General features: G+C 42.9%; 4 protein-coding genes across 4 annotated transcripts in view; 2 read left to right on the top strand and 2 right to left on the bottom strand.

The window, feature by feature from the left end:
- adamts7 (a disintegrin-like and metallopeptidase (reprolysin type) with thrombospondin type 1 motif, 7) overlaps nt 1-4,530 on the top strand; it is a 65,841-nt gene extending 61,311 nt beyond the window's left edge. The window contains exon 24 of the mRNA XM_076019333.1: nt 3,462-4,530. Coding sequence (XP_075875448.1) covers nt 3,462-3,613 — 152 coding nt within the window. The 3' untranslated portion in view covers nt 3,614-4,530. The remainder of the gene's footprint in view (nt 1-3,461) is intronic.
- Nucleotides 4,531-8,059: 3,529 nt separating this feature from the next.
- calml4a (calmodulin-like 4a) lies at nt 8,060-10,935 on the bottom strand. The gene is made up of 5 exons (XM_076019315.1): nt 10,804-10,935; nt 10,679-10,709; nt 10,279-10,419; nt 9,519-9,707; nt 8,060-8,566 (listed from the first exon to the last, which is right to left on the bottom strand). Exons 1-5 carry the CDS (start codon nt 10,804-10,806, stop codon nt 8,469-8,471), a joined length of 462 nt encoding a protein of 153 aa, XP_075875430.1. The 5' UTR covers nt 10,807-10,935; the 3' UTR covers nt 8,060-8,468.
- A 368-nt stretch (nt 10,936-11,303) lies between these two features.
- cln6a (CLN6 transmembrane ER protein a) lies at nt 11,304-18,039 on the bottom strand. The gene is made up of 7 exons (XM_076019301.1): nt 17,838-18,039; nt 16,592-16,715; nt 16,367-16,465; nt 15,591-15,779; nt 14,889-14,944; nt 13,757-13,879; nt 11,304-12,426 (listed from the first exon to the last, which is right to left on the bottom strand). The coding sequence occupies exons 1-7, from the start codon at nt 17,903-17,905 to the stop codon at nt 12,153-12,155; spliced, it is 933 nt and encodes a 310-aa protein (XP_075875416.1). The 5' UTR covers nt 17,906-18,039; the 3' UTR covers nt 11,304-12,152.
- Nucleotides 18,040-18,756: 717 nt separating this feature from the next.
- ddb1 (damage-specific DNA binding protein 1) overlaps nt 18,757-20,343 on the top strand; it is a 46,385-nt gene continuing 44,798 nt past the window's right edge. The window contains exon 1 of the mRNA XM_076019289.1: nt 18,757-18,933. Within this exon, the coding sequence (XP_075875404.1) occupies nt 18,873-18,933 (61 nt within the window). The 5' untranslated portion in view covers nt 18,757-18,872. The remainder of the gene's footprint in view (nt 18,934-20,343) is intronic.

Here is a 20,343-nt window from a genome sequence, read left to right as displayed (position 1 = left end):
TTTTTCCTTTTACTGTAAGCGGCTCGGCTGACTGCTTACAGAGCTAAAATGTGTGAAAGCCACAGAACTTATTCTGTGTGCTTCTTTTTTTTTTTTTATTCCATTTTTGTTAAAACATAATCTGATTCCCATTACAATGGTGTCACCACACAGAAAGACATTCATCCATTAGAAGCTGCAGATTTGAATGGAAGTAAGATCGCTTGCCTGGCTCTCGGAATTTGGACGGCATAAATCTCACATTAGCTTGACGACAGCGCGCTGAACGGCGCTGGGAGAATCGGCGTGGGATAAGTGAGTGAGCAGAGGAGTGGCCCACGTGCCTCTGGAGGCTCAGTCGGCTCGGCTCAGCCTGAAGCAGGGTGAGGGGAAAAGCAGAGATTCATTCAGCAGCTGCCAAGTGACTCGACCACATGTAACACAGGGGAGGCCCAAGTCAGTGCATTTCCGCTGCTTTTACCGGGACCTCTCCAAGTGTTTCACTGAATGACCTCTGAGAATTTGTAGGGCTTCAGCATTTCATTTCATACCGGTCCTCAGATATTTCCTCGCTCTTTGATTGAGCTCACATGTGGATGTTTGCCCTATTGTTTCGATCGTTTTGTAATTTTATATCCAGGGCCCTTCAGCATCAAGGACTTTTCAAAACGGGAGTCCCGCCGACGCACTGTGGGGCCACAGGCGCTCTTTGTTTATGCCAAACACAGTGTTGTATTATCGTGTGAAAAGGCTCTGCGGTGGATGAACAGGCAGCTTTGACCTCGGTCACCCCTCTGATGTCATGGAGCGCCTCTGAAATAGCCGACCCACATTCTGCTCGGCCTGTTTCAGAGCTTTAGAGCCGAGAGGGCTCCTCCATCAAAAAAGAGTTTGGCCGAGTTAAACCGTATTTCTCGTTGGATCCCTCTTAAGTCTTTGCTACAGTGAACACGGCTGTTCTTGGGCTACGAGTTCATATTATCGTCACAACACATTACAATACAGAATCCTCCACTACAGACTCATTTTGACGTCAAACCACACTGTATGCTCGTTACAAATCAGGTAGCTGTACTCTTGCACCTACAACTATCATATCTACTTATGCACTTTTCTCTTTCTTTAAATTGAAAAACATGGATCTTTGGCTCTGAACGGCGTGTTTTGTTGCAGCAGCTTTTGACCCTTTTGCTGTCAGGACAACATCAGCCAAAATAGAAAAAAACTCAATCAGAAAGGGCATGTACATGGATGGCACTCAGCAATAAGAATCGGCGTGACTCACCCCTCTTGTTCAGAATGTATTTCTACTACTGAATGATAAGACCTAGTTGAAGCATTTCTATTCTGATCAGGCTCTTTCATTTGGAGGACACAAGGCCGCGGTAAATATGGCTATTGACCAGTATTGACATTTGTGCCAACAATTAGCCGCCGCGCGCTCAGTCACACGGATCGAAAGCTCATAAAACAAGTCAAACACCGACTGCAGGAGGAAGTAATACCAAGGTCCCAGAAGCGGCAGGGGAGGGGGATTAGTCGTCGCCCTGCCGCGCACGTGTGCATCTTATTATCATAATGTCACATTTCTGACGGACACAGTTCAGAGCCTGAGGAGTAAATATTCCACTAAGTGCTGCAACCCAGGGTGGCGAGGTGACTTTTTTTTTTTTTTTTTTTACTGCATTTCACTGATAGTGCCAAAGATAAAATCCTCTTCTTCTTTTTTTTTTTATCTTAAGGATACTGGCTGTCAATGCCGCCTGCCTCTCTCTTATGTAAACAGGGCATTTGCTGCCCATCTTGCCGGGAAACTAAAGAGTCTGCCAAACATTCAGCGTGTGATGAGGCGCAATCACCGAGATCTGATCTGAGCTCAGATTGCCGTCTGGGCTGCGCTCTGCTAATTTCATGCTCCTGCCACCGCGATTTCAACGAGGCGACGGCAGACGCGGCGTTTCGAACGACAACAACAACCTGTAATGGCCTCTTCAGTCAGCGTCACGGGCCGATCGGCCAGCGTGACAGCAAGTCACTGCGTCAGGCTGTTGTTGCAAAAGCGTCCGGCAATTATACCCGGAGCTCCGTAGGTTCCTCTTAGGCTGTAACTGGTTTGCGGTTGCACATACATTATGTTGATACGTCGTGTTGTCAGCACTGACGCACCAGAACGACACTGACCCTGAGGAAATATGAGGAGTTAACCCGCAGAGGGTAAAAAAAAGTACAATTACAAAAAAAAGCATTCTTCTCATAGAAACTGAAAACTTGACATGGTTCGTCGAGACGGACGGGTTGCACCAATCACACACATTTTAACATGTTTTGGAAATTGATGCATCCTCTTGCATGCATTTGAAGACGGGGACGTAATAGTAATGACGCTGCACCTTGACAAGCTTGCAGGGGTTGTGACCAAGTCAAGGCCGGGGCTTGTCTTGTGTACTAGTCTTGTCAAGGTGCATGCGCCATTGTGAAACACATACTCGGGAACGTTCAGCCACTCCCATTGTGTGTCTCACATGAATGGCGCTGTGAGGAAAATGCACGTCACCACAACAATGGAAGCCTAGAACTGTTGCTGCCTTCACCTTTTGTCACTGCTTGTACTTGTGGATGGATGTATGGATGGATGTATGGATGGATGTATGGATGGATGGATGGATGGATGGATGGATGAATGGATGGATGGATGGATGGATGGATGTATGGATGGATCATTGTGACTCCCCACAATTGAAATTCAGGGTGTCTACAAAATGTGTTTTTTTTTTTAACAATGACATTTGTCAAGCGGGGGCCAGTTCATTTCTGTTCATGCTGAACGTGGAATGCCAAACACATTTGTACAAAGTCGAGTTTGAGGGCTTATGCTGATCTTCACCACTGCTTGAAGGACACCTGAGAAGGCCGCGACTGGAAATGTCTGGAGGCGGACTGCATGAGGCTGCGAGGCGGCATAGTTTTTCAAGTTTCAACCGTAAACTTTTACCAATGTTGTTTTTGTGACCATCGTCTTTCTAAGACTGAAAAAAAGGGATTTTTCTTTTAGCGTTTTTACATGTACTCTTTTCCATCGTCTTCAGAAAAGTCTCTAACGGCGTGAAAGAGCACAAGTTGTTATCGGATGGTGCTCATCACAGCGCTAATCAGCTCTCTGAAGCCGAACATTCCAATCAGTTCCTGTCTATATTTAACATTTTAATAACACACAAACGGGCTTTATTTTGTGTGTATTGCTGTTGGAATTATGTTCTGAAATGACCTGCGCTGAACTGAGGACATATTAGCATGAGCAGCAGGCGTCCTACCACTCCACTGTTGGACTTATCAAGGGCATGTTCTCTGGTGCGAAGGCAGCAGCAAGCCTCCCGTCGGCTCTATTTATCCAGCACTGAGGCAACAGAAGAAGGACTGCTTTATATTCTTCCCGCTGTAATCCCTCTCCATCTCTTTCTCCCTTCCTCCGACCACCTACGCAGGAGTGGCGTGTGCCCGTGACCGGCTCACGCAGCGTTTCTGCCAGACCCTTCGTTGGCTGGGCCGCTGCACCTTGCTCAACGTTCGGGCTCAGTGCTGCAGAACCTGCGGCCAACGCACGCCACCGCTCCCTGGGAGCACGTCTCGGCGCTGAGGCGCCGCAAAGTAAGGAGAAGAAAACACATCCACGGACGGACGGGCGTCCTCGTGCTCGGAACACCACTCACGCTGCTGGATCGTGGGATAAAAAAGAAATGTTGACAAATGACTGATGCTTGAAATGAGCAAATGGGTGCGATTCTGAGTCTCCTGAAAAAAATGTTCTCCTCGACTCACAATATGGCTCGTTTAAGCTGGCGGAATGGATTTCTACAGCTAAAATCAATAAGAAATGTCACCGGGCAAAGCCTCACTCTTAGCAAGAACAAAGAGGATGTAAATATTTGTTCCACACTGGATGCCACATAAGGGCGTCTGCGTTGGGGCCTTCACTAATTAACTGTAACCTGCATGCAGACAATAAGCCACTTGGTACAATGCTGGTATTTTGATAGCAGCGGCAGACATGGAGAGAGGATGATTAAGAAATGGATGGCTGACTGGCTAAGTCCTGGCAGCCACTGATGATGTTTGACAAATTATTTATACTTCTCACTTTACAGCTACTCACTGTTCCTGAGAAATGAAAAAGCGTCGTCAATGAATGGAATCGAGCGCTAGCTATCTAACTCAGCTAGTTTACAAAACAAGTACCACTTCATTTCTATGGTTATCCTGCACTCAGGGTCTCAGGGGCGCTGCTGTTGATTCCAGCTGTCAATAAAACGGTTACACATGTGATATGGTGCTGAAAGTAGCGTCCTCCACTGCTGGTTCAGCTGCGTGGGAACAAAAGCGATCTACATTGTCCCTGTACTGTGACGTACCAGGTAGACCTGTGCATAAGCCAACTAGATAGCAGTCTGAGTGAACTGCGTCAGGGACACATAAAAGGCAACCTGTATGCTACTCTGCTCTCTATGTTTTTTTTCTCTGATTATTCTATTCAGTCTGAAGTACTGACTGTGTTTTTTGGTGCCCCTGCATACAGAGCTCTAAGCTAAGTCGCTAAGCTGGCACCATAAAGACAAGTTGACCTCCAACACACAGTGCCATTCAACCCGATGAGAATTGCCAGCATACTGCAAAGCCAAGAAAAAGTTTTCTTTCCAGCGATTCATCACTTGTGTTGTTTGCTCACTTTTGTTTTCGCCATTTAAGTAGTTTTAATGAAAATCTTTCTAAAAGGGGCTTTGTCCTACTGTGTAGTCTTGGATTTCTTTCGTTTTACGGTCTGAACTCTGTGTTTTTGCTCCACATCTTTTGGCAGAAGGGAAATGTTCAATTGCTGCAACACTGCAAGTGGCCAGTAGAGGTAACATTTAAGCAAGACCAGGCGCTTTCTCGTTCTATCGCATTTTGCCATTTATTTATGGTATTTATATCCATCTTAAGTTTGTTTCACACCTCTGTGGAAGATTGTGTCCCAACGGTTTACTGGAGGCATGCCACTTATAATTCAGCACAGCATTTGATTGATTCCAGACACCAAGCAACATTTTTTTAAGCCACATTCCTGCCCACACACCGCCTCAACTTGTGACAAAATCCTTAGATTGATTGCCAACAGTGTCTTTACCAGAGATAAAACAACCATCATCCTGAGAGGCAGTTCGTAAAGCGTGAAATTCTGACGAAATTCTTGGTGCTGAAGGCAACTTAGGTTGAAAGCATTTCGGGTCAGGTATTGGCAGGCCCAGTGCCTCTTTCTACTTGAATCTAGTTAGTTTTATCAACCACTTTGATTAAAAATTAATCGAAATTAAAAATTTAAACATTTTTTCTCACAATTAATGGTATATGTTTGAATATGGTCAGTTTCCTCTTTGTATAGCCAAGGTTTATTCGGGACTGTGTTGTGTTTCATATTTTTAACACATATTTTGTTTTTGTTTTTTTCATGTGTGATTTTTTATTTTTATTTTTTTTTTACTGCTTTTTTATTTACTCTTATTTTCTTGTTTTTGGCCGGAACTCCTGTTGACAATCACAGGATTTTTTTAGAACCGTTATCAGCAGGAGGTTAAAAGCATCTCAGCCTTCTCAGAGCCGTCCTAGCAGCTGCTCTCTGGTGTTCACGTACAAAGCAGAGCATCTGTACAGCATTTCCTTTTTGATTTTATTTTTTTTATGCCAAACAAGGAATAAATTTAATTCTGAGAAAAATACTCCTGCCACTTTCTTTATTCTGTGATGTTTTGTTCAGACGGCAGCGGGAAACAGTTTCCATCCGTTTTTTCTTCCTCCAATCAGAATCAGGATGTAGATTCCTTGGCTATTATGATATAGGAAAAAAAATCTTCTCTTAGAATTCGTGTGTTTTCTAGAATCAGTCCCATGTCAAGATATTGTTCAAACGCAGGAAAAGCTCTCACGGCACACAACACAACCGGCTGCTGAGCGACTAGAAAACACATGCTGCCTTTTTTCTTCTCTCTCTCCACACTTCTTCATACTCAATCGTCCTCAGCTATTTTCTCTCTCTGTCTCAATGAAATTGCACGAGACAGTGACAGTGAGAGTAGCCACAAATCAGTCTGGCATTGAACGTCTAGCAACGTTGATCTTTGGTGCGGCTTAAAGGTTAAAAATTTGGCTTGATTTATGACTTTGATATTGGTAAAAAAAAAACTTGCCCATGAATAAAATACATTAACAAAAGTGTATACTCGCAGTACAAGACAAGACATTTGAGGAAGATTTCCCACCCTTGGAACATTTCTCATATATATAAGAATATAAAGTACATAGCGCAATGGTCTTGCTCCTAGTTAGCTGCCATTCATGCAATGCCATATTTTTAAGGAAGCTCGCCTGACAGTATTATCAATATGAAACACACTGTTAGACGGGCTTCCTTAACTACCTAAAAATTTACACACTGGACCTTTAATCCTCGGTAAACAGCCTTACGGATGTCAGGGACTTATTCATAACGTTTTAATTTAATAGTATGGGTGTAATATTGTGTGTAATTTAGTTTCCAGACTTTTTCCACACCTATGACCCCAGAGATAGATTCAATGAATTAGCCCTCGCCACTCGATGCTATCGCCGCTATCCGCCAGGGCTGCTTCAGCCCGAAATTAAAAAGGCCCCACTGTCCTTCGGTGACTTATGGTGGGATCAAAGTGGCTGAAGTAGATTTTTTGTTTGTTTGTTTGTTTGTTTGTTTGTTTTTTACTGTTATTATATTTCTTTTTGCCCCCCCCCCCCCCTGTCCTGTCCGGCCATAATGACAAGCAGAAGTGTCTCCAAATGTCTATGATGGCTGACAGATTTTAATCTCAGAGGTAGATCTTTTGACCCTGCAGACCTCTTCCAACACAGCAAACACTAAACATGCAAAATATGCACGGGCTGAGCAGCATCAGGGGGTTCGCTTACCGAAGGCAGTAATAGATGCAGATTGCCTGCATTTACCAGAGCGGCCGCTTGTGTTACGCTGCTTGTCAAGGATTATTATTACTATTGCTAACGTCACCTGCGGCGTGTGGGCGTTGATGTTCGCTCGGTGCTGAGGGGAACGAGGGAAGTAGGGCCTGACCGTGACAACATGATTAGGAGGTTCGTGTTTTCAAGTGTCAGTATTTCAGCAGATCACACAAACACGACTCAACAAACCTCCCGGAGGCACTGGAACTGCAATTAAGCTGTTGGTCGGTGGCTTCTTTGCTATTCTGGCCGCTGTTTTCGTCTGTGGAGCTCCCCCTACAGTTTCATGGTGTGTATCACCGGCATACGAAGATCTGGGACCCTGAGGTGATGTGCGAAAGAGCCCGTTCTCCCAGTAAGACATCAGTTTTACCATTGCCACAACTGTGGATAGTTCCTTTTTGTGCGTTTACATTTGCATCCATTTAAAAGTTTTTAAGGGAATTCGGTTTAAGTTCTTGTGCTATTTGGTCTCAAATCCAAAAAAGAGACTTGAGTTGATCAAGGAATTAGGAGGAACAAACCCTGAAACAGCTGCTGCGACTAATAGCATTTGCTTAATTAATTGGATAATCAATCAAGGGTTTTAGGGAAAGCTTTGTCTCATTTAAAGTTCAAACATTCTGTTTTCAAACACACCCCTGCAGCAAATTAAATTCTGTTTTGCTAGGACCCAGCTATGAACAGCAGTTGTTGTTGGGTTGTTGTTGTTTTTTTTGAAGGTATAAATAAAGGAAAGATGTGACACTGGCGTGGCGGTTGTCACTTTTACCGTCACACAAACCATACAATTCTTTACTTAAAGTAAGAAATAGCCAGCTAGCGATAGCTAGATAGAAAATACCATTCACCATTAATGTCCCGGTGTTACCGTCATAAAACCATTCAAGGGAATTATTTTTTACTTGAAACGCTACATTCTAAACACAGCCCCAAAACCCCAAATGTGTGAGAGTCAGTGGCATCTAGTGGAAAGAAAGCCTATTGCATTGCTATCGAAGCACCTTTGGCTGTCCAATTCAGTCGACTAAATAGGAAGCTTTTTATCAGTAGCAAGTGAAAACACTTTTTTTCAAGCATTTGAAGGGAGATTTTATTCAGAAAACATATATATATATATATCAAACTGTAGCCATTCATAAACATTTTCTGTTTTTTTTTCTGCCAACGGAAAAACGTAAATACACAACAGTCCTTGGAACTAGTCATAATACACAAAGACAGACAAAGAGATGGAAAGTTTGATAATTGGAAGGTGTTAAATATTAATGTGATAATTGGGAAAGGCTGTGACCCGTTAGAAGATATGAACCGCAGAGAGGTTTGTTTTGCTGAAGGCTAAAGTTGGACAAAAAGGCCCACTGAAACTTTAATGGGTGTATAACCTGATGCCAAGAGAACGCACGCGCGCACACACAGAGAGATGCTCACAGCGAAAACACTCCTCCATCACGTCTGGCTCTTCAGTCAGGAACTCAGTAGTCAACAGTTGGTAGCACCACCATCTGTGTGAACTCCTCGTGGTTGACGTTCCCATTAAGTCTGATGTTTGCCTCTTTGAAGAGCTCATCCACTAGGACAAAGGAGGCAAAGCAAAAAAATAAAATAAAAATAAAAATGTAAGTTAATGATGAGCTGCTCTGTGAGACAGATGCCACCAAAGGTTTTCAGGGAGTTTTCAATCATTTGCCACCTGTAGCTGTGAGGGTACGACGTAGAAATAGATGGGCTTAGAATCCCATTCCCGGATTGTCATATTCTGACAGGCTGGCTTATTGAATGGCTCCAAACAGCTTGCTGGAGCGTTACAATTTGACAACCTGGAAATAAGTGTCGACGTCTTACAAACTGCCCCCACTGGGAGTGAGGTAACACTGGAGGTGACGTCCGTCTGCAATCCAGCAGACTTTATAAAGACGTGACCTACTGAATCTCCATTCTATGTGCTTGTCAGCGATCCCCAGAGAGCCAGAATGCAGTGAGCAAACTATTAGCTGTTGGCTCTGATATAAATATTGATTAAAAAAGAAAAATCCATCCAGCTGGTCTGTTCAAGATCGTTAGACAGGAGGTAAGCAGTCGCACCAAGCAGGTGGGAATCCAGCTCTCAATTTGGCAACTTTACTTTTCTGTGATTAGGGTCTTCGTAAATTCCTGACGACTTGACTTGAGGTGGAGGCAGACTGGCTCACGCAGGTTGAGTCCAAGCATCTGTTTAAAATCTATCTGACATATGGTCGTTTTCCCCCCACAGCTGCAAAGAATTGGATCGGACGAGCTGTTCTTCTTCTTCTTTTTGGCTCTGAAGTTCAGACGTGCAGGGAAATTAAACTAGAACAAATCTAGCTGCACAATTCAGTTGTTGGTAAACTTAATCTTGGGGTTGTTTTATTATAAACCCAGAGTGTTAATAACTGTTAATCCCACATCAGAAAATATAATCAGGTTTCAGTGCACCCCTGGCCTGCTAGGAGAGACTTTCCAAAATTTCACTGCTTACTGATCTGTTCCAGCTCTCGTGTTACCTTCTTTGTTTGTGAGTTTCTCTCCCATCTTGGTGAGTTTGGCCCGCAGTTCAGATGCTGGGATGTAGCCTCTCTTCTGTTTGTCAAACATTCTCAACGCTGCCAGAATTTCAGTTTCGGGCTGCTCCTGCTGAATCTGCCGGTGCATCATTGTCAGAAACGTGGAGAAGTCCAGCTCACCCGTCTTCTCTGAACACAAATCATATAGATTATTAGATTTAGCCACTGCGAGGTTCTTTCATTTGTCAAATTTGTCTTATTAAAAAGTTGTTTTTCTACAATACTAATATCCCGGTACCAAGCAGACATGACCTATGAAAAGACAACTACATTTTATTCTGTGAACTCTGTGAAGAAAAATCTGTTCTTTACTTCCTTTGGTTGTGCTAAAAAAAATATGCAGTTTGGGAAATTAGCCATTTGTGATGTCACAAACGGCTGGTGTTGGCTCCACCCCCTAAGAACGACCTCGTTCCCTTTCCGAGCATGTGCACAGTCCAACAGAGCATCATCGCAGGAAGCCACTGTGCTCGCAAGTGGCTGTCAACAGATTGATGAAGATGCTGCAGTTTGGTTCATTCATCAGCTGAGGCTCCACGGCTGAGAAAATAAAGATCTGGAAATGTGCCCTATAGACCTTCTTCCTCTGAGATTCTGTCGTTGTCCAACAGCCGCTCACAATTAAAAAGAGCCCTCCATTTCTATTCCCATCACATCCAATCCCATCTGAGTTTGAGCAGCAGAACGCAGAAGACTCTACCTATTTTGTGAACTTGAAGGTGTCGGTCGATTTCAGCGATGGTGGGGCTGGTGCCCAGGCTGCGCATGACTGTGATGAGGTCTCTGGCGGCGATCTTGCCCTTGCGCTTCTTGTCGTACAACGAGAAGCACTCCTTGAACTCTGCGAATGAGGGGGATAAGACAAACGGGGAACATTTTCCGGTGCACTCGCAACAAATGTGCCCGTTTTACAAGGCCGCTTCCTCTGTAATCAGTGAAACGGCAGAAATGATGAAATTCAGGCCTAACTTAACTTAAACAGCGTATCTCATTTTGTCTTTTTCACCTCACGTCGTTTAATGGAAAAAAAAAAAAAGGGAGCCTATAGTTTTCCACGTTAATGATTGACAGGTGTGAAACGACGTTCAGAGTTCTCTTACCGTTGATTTTAACCGGCGTGAAGAATTTGGCCTGCGAAGGGAGTTTGACAGGCAAGATAATTAAACCTGGGAGCCAGAAACACAGTAAACTGAGGGGGGGAAATCAATTAATGTCACATTCTCACCATTTCTGCCTCTCCTTTTTTGCAGCTGCCGTCTGTCTCTCTGGGAAGCAGGGTGTGTGCAGGTCACCTGTCTCTCCGTCTCTGTCTAAAGTCCGCCTCCTGCAAGTCTCTGTGTAATTCAATACAGGTTGCCGTGGTAACGCAGATACCGGACGTAACGCAGCGCTGCCCTTTCCCTTTTCACCCCCTCGGCAGGGAAGAGGAGGAGACTCATCATCATTGTCATTCGCTGTTTACAATAACACAATGCAGCGCACTTTGTGGGGTTTGTTTTCTTCTTCGTGTGTAAGCAAAAGTCATGTTACTTAACCAGACGTCTCAAACAAAGCAGTGACAGCCTCTCGAAAAAGCTGGTAAAAAGCATTTTAGACAAAAACAAATCATTCAAACAAACAAAGATCCCAACTGGATTGACAGGATGATCACTCTTATATAATCAAGACACTTATGAAACAAAATTATATACATTTAAGTTAAAGACGCGAATACTGAAGGCAGGATTGTCAACTCAGCAGGACCTTTTATTTATTCATTTATTTTTGAAGAGACTGAGCAAGTCAACAATGACAAACAATTGTTTTTTCAGAGTAAATCACAACTTTCATCGATCAAGTGAGAAACACTGTAAGGAAGACCCGTTTCAAAAGGCAACAGCTGCAAATGTTAACTTTAAATACAGACTGGACCTGTGCTTCCTGTTAGAGAACAATAGAAGCAGATTATTGCTAATGAGTCTGGTTTTTTTTTTCTCACTTGCGTCTTTAAATTATTGCTGCATTGTTCTGTGTAAACATCTTGAGACTTACCGTCTTGAGCCATCTACTCCTCTTTACTCTCCGTTTTTTTGCTCCTTGATACAAAAACAACTGCAGCTATTTTTCGACACAGCGTGCTGACAAACAAACAGCTGCCAGTCAGACAGACTAATAAAACCCATCAATATGAACTGAGGCAGAACAAATGTCAAACCACTGATTGTTAGATAACCGCCTTACTCGCTCTCTCTCTTTCTTTTCTTTTTTTTTTTGGGCCAAACTGCTGTGCGTTAAAGCCTGAACACGGGCTGTGTCGACCTTCGCTGTGAGGATTTTTAATTCATTCAAATCACTTTCAAGTCAAAAAGGCAGTTCAATAATCTAGCAAAACACTCAAGTCAAGCATGGCAGAGGTGTCTGTCCTACTGCAATGAGGAGAATGAGGCGGATGAGCTGGTGGTGGAGATGGAGGATGAGGAGGGTGAGGAAGAGGAGGAGCTGTTTTGGCTGCGAGAGTAACTGCTCTGACGCAGGAAATGTCCTGGCGGAAGAAAACAAGCACTCGTGCAGGAACACTGGGGGGCACGGGGACGTTTAGGAGTGGCTCCTCTTGACGTGCAGCGTGTAGTAGGACCAGGGCTCGGGCACATACAGGAGTCCGGGGTACTTGTCGCGCAGCACCGGGTCGTTCCACAGGTGGGCCACCCACACGGCCACCAGCAGCGCCGTGCCGCCGAAGCTCCACAGCAGGAAGAGGCCGTTGCCGTCGGGGCTGAGGCCTTTGTGACGCTGGTACGTCACCACGCCGACCATGGCCAGGAATGTGAGGAGGAAAAGCTCGGTGATTTGTCCCTCGGTCACCAGGTACCTTGAATAGAGAGGAGAGGCAATAAAAAAAAAGCTAGGGAATATCTTCTATATCTTCAAAGCTTTTATTGGCAAGTGACAGTGAAGAAAAGCCGTAGATTCAGAGGACGAAGAGAAAAGCAAGTCCGCCGCCGCAGCTTGCTGAGAGGCAGCGACGTGGCAAGTAATGGAAGTCAACGGTTGTCGTCATGTCTTTTACGTTGTCTCAGCTCCTATTTCCTGCCATTTTTAATCAACCTTTAGTTATTTACAAGTAAGATTGCTGGGTTGACAAGTTCAGGCACCGATGCCGTCACGTCACGTCGCGTCCGCCCGCACAAAAGCAATGGCGGCGCCCGTTGGTTGAACAGCTAAACTTAAACAGACGTATTTTGAAATATCTTTTGCCAGTCCAAAGTTTGGACACAACACCAAATATATGAAAATTATAAATTAAAACTTAAATTTAATTTAAAAATTAAAACTTTAGATATGTTTTATATGGCTGTTTCGAGGAGTCTACAACACAAAACGTGTTATTTCACACTTTTTTTGTTCACTACAAAAATCCACATCTTCATTCATAGCTTTGATGCCTTCAGTGACAACCTCCAAGGTAAACAGTCAAGAAATTAAAAAGAAGAAACACTACACAAGAAGGTGTGTAAAAACTTTTGACAGCTGGTGTATATTGTTATTAAATTTAATTATTCATTATTATCATTTTTCAGTTACTTTACAACTGTACCACTTTAGATTTTCCCACGAGTGATTTTATGACACTGCTGAACTGGACCGTGTTCTTTTTCTGCCACTGGAGGCTCCGACGTGAAGACGGGATGGATTTTATTCTTGAAGTTACACACACAGTGAGTGAGGTGTTATTCGGATACACTCACTTTCTTTTGTTGGCTATTGGCCGACAAAAAGAATCGCTGTGCTGTGATACTCTGGTGCAATTCACAATGCCAAGGTACTGCTGGGTGAAGTGCCCTCAGACTTTGAGAATGGAACAATAGAAGTAAGATTTCATGGAAAATAAAACTTTGGTTTGACATTGGAAGGAAGGCTGAACTGACACTACAACCGTGTCAGGCTTGTTTTGCTGTTGTTCAGGCTGTGCGAACAACAGGAAGCCGGCCTCTTCAATTTTATTTGCCCCAGCACAAATTGAGGACTGTTCACAATAACATTTCAGTTTCCTCCAAACAGAAGAGAAGTAATTACTTTTCACTCATGTCTTGGTTTGCACCACATCGATATTCTATCTCCAACCTGAGGCGGCGTCAATGGGATGAAAGCTCTTTCTGTGGCGTCGCTTAGAACTCGCCACTGAATGGGGTGTGACTCACCAATAGTAGAGGGAGCTGGGCCCGAGCAACAGCCAACCAGAGAGCGGAATCCGTTTGTGTTCTCTGGCCTTGGTGAAGCATCCGATGAAGTAGAGTGTGAGAATGATGAAGAAAGGGACGTACCTGGAACGAAACCCCGGGAAATGAGAAATGAGTTTTGGGTTCAAATAAAATTAAATAAAATTAAATAAATAAATAAATAAATAAATAAATAAGATCAGGGTCTCCTGGCAAAACTTCAAACACAAGAACATTTCAACCAACGCTGAAGGCCGGATTAAAGTTTCTTCAAGCTGAACATTTCATATCTTCTAAAAGGTTCTGGCATCAAAGGTTTTTTTTTCTCCCCTCCCTCTCAATCTGGAGCCGCAGGTCTGAAGAATTGCTCCAACTTTGTTGGAGCAATTCTGAGGCCATAGATGCCAGTGGTTTAAACTCAACATCAGGTTTCTTACATTTTGTCGACCATTCTTAATGTCGGTGCCATTCAGTGGTGATGGAGTCAAGACCACCAAGGATGAGAGTGAGACACTGCTAAGACTGGAGGTATCGCAACCAAAACAAGACAAAGTCCAAGACGGACCGAGTCAAGGCCAAGACCAAAGAAAGAGTTGCAATGAAGCGGATGTAAAGATAATTATAGAATAAAAGCATCAAATCAGGATGTGAAAGTGAGATCAGGGAGAGATGAGGAGGAAGAAAACAGGAGGAAAAAATGCATCATTATTATTATTCTAACATATTTTAAATTAGATTACTACTCCTACTACTACTATGACTATTAATAACAATAACAATAATAATAATAATAATAATAATAATAATAATAATAATAATAATAATAATAATAATGGACACGTTTCCCTGTTGTTGTTTTTTTTTAATGCCGGCCGTGCACGTCCAGTGTTAACAATGAAGAGCCCGGCATCTGCTGGTCTAGTTTGCTGCTGATGAGAAGTGACCGGCCAGGCATATTGATCACTGACTGCTTGACACTGTCTGGGCATTATTGACTCTGACGTCTGATGAAGATTCAGCACTTTGAAGTCCTTCGTTGAGGTAAACATCCATACTGTACTTGACCCTGAATGATCTGTCCCTCTCTCTCCGACACCCTGAATCAAACACTTACCACATCAAGTGTCCCAGCTGCTCGTCGTAGTAGTACAGCAGCTCAAAGGAGTCGATCTGCGAGGGAGAAAGAAAACAAGACCTCGCTGTGAGCTTGGGCAGCTGCCAGGTAGGATTTTCACTGAATATCTGCACTGACGGGATAAGAGAACCCCGTGCAGCACGCGACTTTTATGTAACAGTGCCATCTACCGTTCGATTAGTAGTAGTACCAGCACACCTAATCAAAGAAAGTAGGTATGAAGACCGGACCAGAGCGAAACGTGAGAAAAACTGATATAAATGCATCATGACAACATTTATGGTTATGCAAACAAAATAAAACATTTTTACAGCAAGTTCAGGTAGGTCACCTCCTTCCTTCCACTTCCAATTAATGGAAGAGGGCAACATTCACTGCACTATGTTTAACTAAACTCTTTCTAAAGCTATTCAATTACATTACAGTAATTTACATGACATGTTCTTGGTCTTTTCACTTTATATTAATTTCAGATTTGTGTGAAATGTGTTTATATGCTGAATGAGGACAGTGAGCAGCATTTGCTTCCAGGTCGCTGGCTGGTGCCTGACTTCCAAGGCCAACTGAAAACTCTTCATACTGGACTTGGCAGGACAGACCAGCGTCCTCCCCATCCAAAAGAAGGAAAGATTCTCAATCAGGTCTTCCGGTATGCCCAGAGCACCTTGTTTGGATACTAACCAGTGAGGCAGGCTTGAGGTCTCGGATGATGGGGTTGTCTCTGACTGACAGGTGGAGCTGGTAGCCGCTCAGGATGAGGCGGTGGTTGATGGAGTCGCCCACCAGGTGGATGCTGGCTCCCATGACGAACGTGATGATGCAGAGGTAGACCGCCGAGCGAGGCAGCGCCCTGGGGCTGCGCTCAATCAGCTGATTGGAGCAGCAAGTGCACACAATTGGTGATGATTCAGACTTGCTAATTATTTGGATGCATCATTCGGAATGTATGAAGTTTTTTTCTTTTTTAATTACCGTGGCACAGTTGTCATCCTGAAAAATTAATCAGCCTTTTCTTCTCGTCACCCACTGTTCTTTTAAGCAAAATGATGCAAGTGACCTTTTAACTTAAACACGACGCAGTTTAAATTTAATTCTCTCTCCAAGGACATCAAAAAAAAAAAGCAGGCAGGCTAAGCGGTAATATTTTAAAGATAGAACAACAAGCTCGCCGAGGGAAATGCAGGCTTAAAGGCACCACAAGTTGCCTGTGCTTGAAATAAATGAGCTGTATACACATAAACATCATTCACATTGTCAATCCAATCAACATTGTAGGTTTTGCCAATTACATTTTTCTGAAATAATTCCTGATGATTTTACAACTATGTGGAGTCATCCTTGTGACGTTAACGTGGTTATAGTTGCAAGGAGACAATTCACTGTGATGGCATATCAAGTTGTTTTGATTGTTTATTTGAACAGTTTCGGCCAAAGTGGTCAGATTTGCTAAAACTCACCTTCAGCATTATGAAAGGCGTGATCACATTGTAAGCCATGTGGAAATAATCTCCAGCACTCGGCTTGTTCAGAGGAAACCATTCCAAGGGGAGAATAATCTAACAAAAGAATGTATAAATAAATAAATAAATAAATAAATAAATAAATAAAATAAATAAAAAAAATGAATGACACAAATCTAAGTCAAACAGCATGAATCACATGACTCAGTTAAGCCTCCTCACCATAACAATTGGCCTTCCAAAATCCAGCACCCAGTTCTGCAGAGTGAGACAGAACCACAGGTCTAAGTGGAAGCGCTGCTGTTTCTTCTGCTGGGGCAAATGTTCCTTCGGACTGACTGGGTTGCTGTTAACACAAATTAACACTGACTGTAACGGCACTGAAGCGAAGCTACAAAAACAGCATTTTAGATTTTAGAGAGGCGAGGGGTACTATAAGGTGTTTTCTTTTGCAGATAACTATAAATATAAATCCTGCGCTTTAAACCTCTGTAATTTGTCCATTTTATTTTGACGCAACCCTGCAGTCAAGTGATGACGAGAGAAAAGAATGTTTTGCTCAATTTTGTGTGCCGAACATCATGTTGCAGAAATGTAAAGAAACAAAACAAAAGTAGAATATTAAAGCAATCCCCACCTTCCTGCACTTTGCATAATCACAATCAAGTTGTCAGCACTGGTACATCTTGACTGACAGAGCAATTTAAATTTGAATTTACAATTTGTACTTGCATGATTGGTAGTAACTTCACAGACTTGTACGCATAGATCAATTCAGGTTCTCAAGCCCTGTCTGGCAGCAAACAAGGTGCACAGTCTAAACAGTCTCTTAACAGCAGCAGAGAGACACGTATAGACCACGTTCATCACAGCCTCTAATTCAAAAGTTGTCATTCAAATTGGCAGGGAACGAGGATACACGAGGAAGAGGGTGTACGTACATGAGCCACGTGAAAGGACAAGTTTCTTTGTACTGCAAAGGAGGCTTTTTATGAGAGCAAGCATTTTCAGTGTGATTGCCATTTCTTTACAAGCAAACTTGAAATGCCAAAATGCAATAGTTTAGTTTAAAAGAACGTTAAAGCAAATGTATATAGCCCACCTCCCCCACAAATACTTTAGTTTGGGGTATACCATATGGTGTATACTCTGTTACTGACAGTTGAACGTGATAATTGCCTGGGGGTGATTTTCACCACAAAACAGTATGATCCAGCTATATACATTTTAATCAACTTCATATTTGCTGACCATTTTAGTACGTTATTACGACGTTGACAGTGGTCTTTACGCGGTTAACTTACAGTTAAGTGTCGACATATTTGAAACGCTGAACTCTAAACACAACAAACGGACACAGAATGTTAGATACTCTCAATTATTTGTATCCGCTATTTCCGAGCCGACTCTTTCCTGACACAACGTAAAAGCAGTGTTATAAAAATAACTTGAGCCACAGCCTACAAACCTATTCTGCGTTGCCTTTTGTAAATCAGTGGCCCGGCGTTTTCGAACCGGCTGCATTTTAAATTCCATCAAGTCGAATGTTGGACCTGCTTAATCCCACTCTGCAGTATCAACAGTGATTTATCCGGCGACAATGTAACAGTGGGAAACTACTGTAAATATCTTTCTGGCAACACATTTTTACTTCCTGTTTTCCGTTCAGCTCCCGCCCGTTTAACAAATCCTCCAATCAGGTTGCAGCAGACGAGCCCAACACGGAGAGGCACGTTTCACCCTTCGTCATCTGTTACTGGCCAATGACAAATTCAATTACGTTTCAAATCATCATATCCAGAAGATAAAAACCAAACCAGAAATTCAAATTTTCCGAATTTTTATGAAACACGTTAAAAAATACATCTGTGGTCCATTTTGAACGTATGTTTATTTGGTCATGCGCGCGGGTTAAAGGTTTTAATATTCTGGTTTCAGTGTGTACCAGAAATTTATTTAAATTTGAAGCCGCTTCATTTTAACTAACTAAATTGAATTGAAGTGTTGCATGATAAGCCACATTAAAATGTCATTCACCAACACAGAGAGTAGAGGACTCCAGGACAACTTGAAGTTGTCCTTTGACTCAGTGGAATGTCAAAATGTCCTTTGTTCTTTATCTGTTTTCTTTTAATGTAGGGTATCTTTAAAGAAAGCAAGTTTAATAAACTCTGAAACAGCCAGTGATTACTGCTCACATATAAACGTGGCTGCTTTCAATCAGTCGACTCCTATCGATCTATTTTCAACGATCTTTGGAATATTAGAACCAAGTTCGCATGCGTAGAACGGTCTTAACTTTCTGACATTAAATTAACAAACGCTCGAGAGAAACGCCACGCCGCCACAGGGGTGCGCTGTAGCATAGTGTTACAGTTGCAGGACGTTCAGAAGCTTAGACGACTAAGAGCTATCTACTTCCGGGTCACTTATCATCAATGATTTTTGTGTTGTGGGATTAAAAAAACACTGCTCTGGCGTTTGTCTTGAGTTGTCGTGCAGCATGTCGTACAATTACGTGGTAACAGCGCAGAAGCCGACGGCGGTGAACGCCTGCATCACGGGTGAGTAGCCGTTGCCCGTTTCTCGCTTCTGCGGGGACGAAGTGTTTTTGCCACCTGCGTGCTGTTAGCCGAAGCTCCCGCGCTTGAAAGTCTAGTCGCTCACCACGGGCCTCCGCTAGCAGCTAGCTTTTGTTTTGCTAAGTGAAATGTTTACCTGCTTGTTAACCCCTATTCATCCGCGCACACGCTGCGCCACAAGTGTCCCAACATGCGAATGTAATGTGTTTTAAGTGCACACCCCATTTTGAAATACTTTTAGTTTACGCCGTTCGCCTTCTTGTTATGTTTCCCTTTTGCACACTGTAGGTAAACAACTGTGTCGTTTTACAGCCTGTGCCATCTGAAACCGACTGCAACCTAACCTAACCAGATGTCTAGTGTTGATCGCGAACAAGCGACTGATACGAAATACGTTAGCACACTAAAAACAAGGCTGCGCGATGTGTCAGAAACGTGTGACATGAGACGTGTGTAAAACGTGTCTGCGCTGAAGTCGCCGTGGATACCGAATCGAGTCCGAAGTTGTCAGTCTCCCCAAACTGGACCCACGACACAAGCAAAACGATAGTGGACTCCAAAAGAGCAGATATGAGATTTTCAGTATTGGCATACTAGAACGAGACTTAAAACGATGTCTCATGCTCACGAGTATTCAGGATAGCGGCGGTAGTCTACTTGACGTGACGTGACGCATCCAAAGCAGTGAGTGCAGTGTTACCGTTTCAGTTCATTTAGCTGTACTCACCTCTGCCTTTAAGAAACTACGTTATAAACCTATTCCTAAACTACACACTTGACCACTAATTAGCTACAAGATACAGGTAACGACATTACATGATCATGGACAAATTACTGCCTGTAATTGCCATCAGCTGCCATATAATTTTTTAATGTTATTTTTTTAAATAGTATGTTTGTTGACGTTATCAGCTAACACCGGCCTATTTCAGTTGCAATCAATCAAACGTTTACCTATCAAATACATAAAACCATAATCCATCATGTTAACATCATTGTTATGTTTATAGCTAGCTACATAGCTGGTTGCAATATTTAGAACAGAATGTAATATGACAAATGCCTCTTTGTGTGTGCGTGCGTTGTCATCCTGGTTATTAAAATAAACCAGAAAAATACCCGGCACCCCCTCGCCTGCTAATAAAGTAGCCTAAATCAAATTTTACTGGAAAAACAATACAGAAAATTTGAAGGCAGAAATTCTTTGCAGCACTATTGATATGTACTGTCCTCATAAAGTTTGTGGTCCCTGAACCACTTGCTGCACTGCAGAACGCTGAAGATGTGCAGAGAACGTATCTGTTTTAGGCGTGCACACAGCTCAAAACTACAATGTCAAGCTAGAATATATATATGTATATATATATATATATATATATATATATATATATA

This window comes from Nelusetta ayraudi, unplaced genomic scaffold (assembly GCF_046127955.1).
Source record: "Nelusetta ayraudi isolate G7.1 ecotype Tasmania unplaced genomic scaffold, CSIRO-AGI_Nayr_v1 ptg000002l, whole genome shotgun sequence".
Taxonomy (NCBI): Eukaryota; Metazoa; Chordata; class Actinopteri; order Tetraodontiformes; family Monacanthidae; genus Nelusetta; species Nelusetta ayraudi.
The sequence above is the reverse complement of the archived record's forward strand: the minus strand, read 5'-3'. Positions and strand labels throughout refer to the sequence as shown.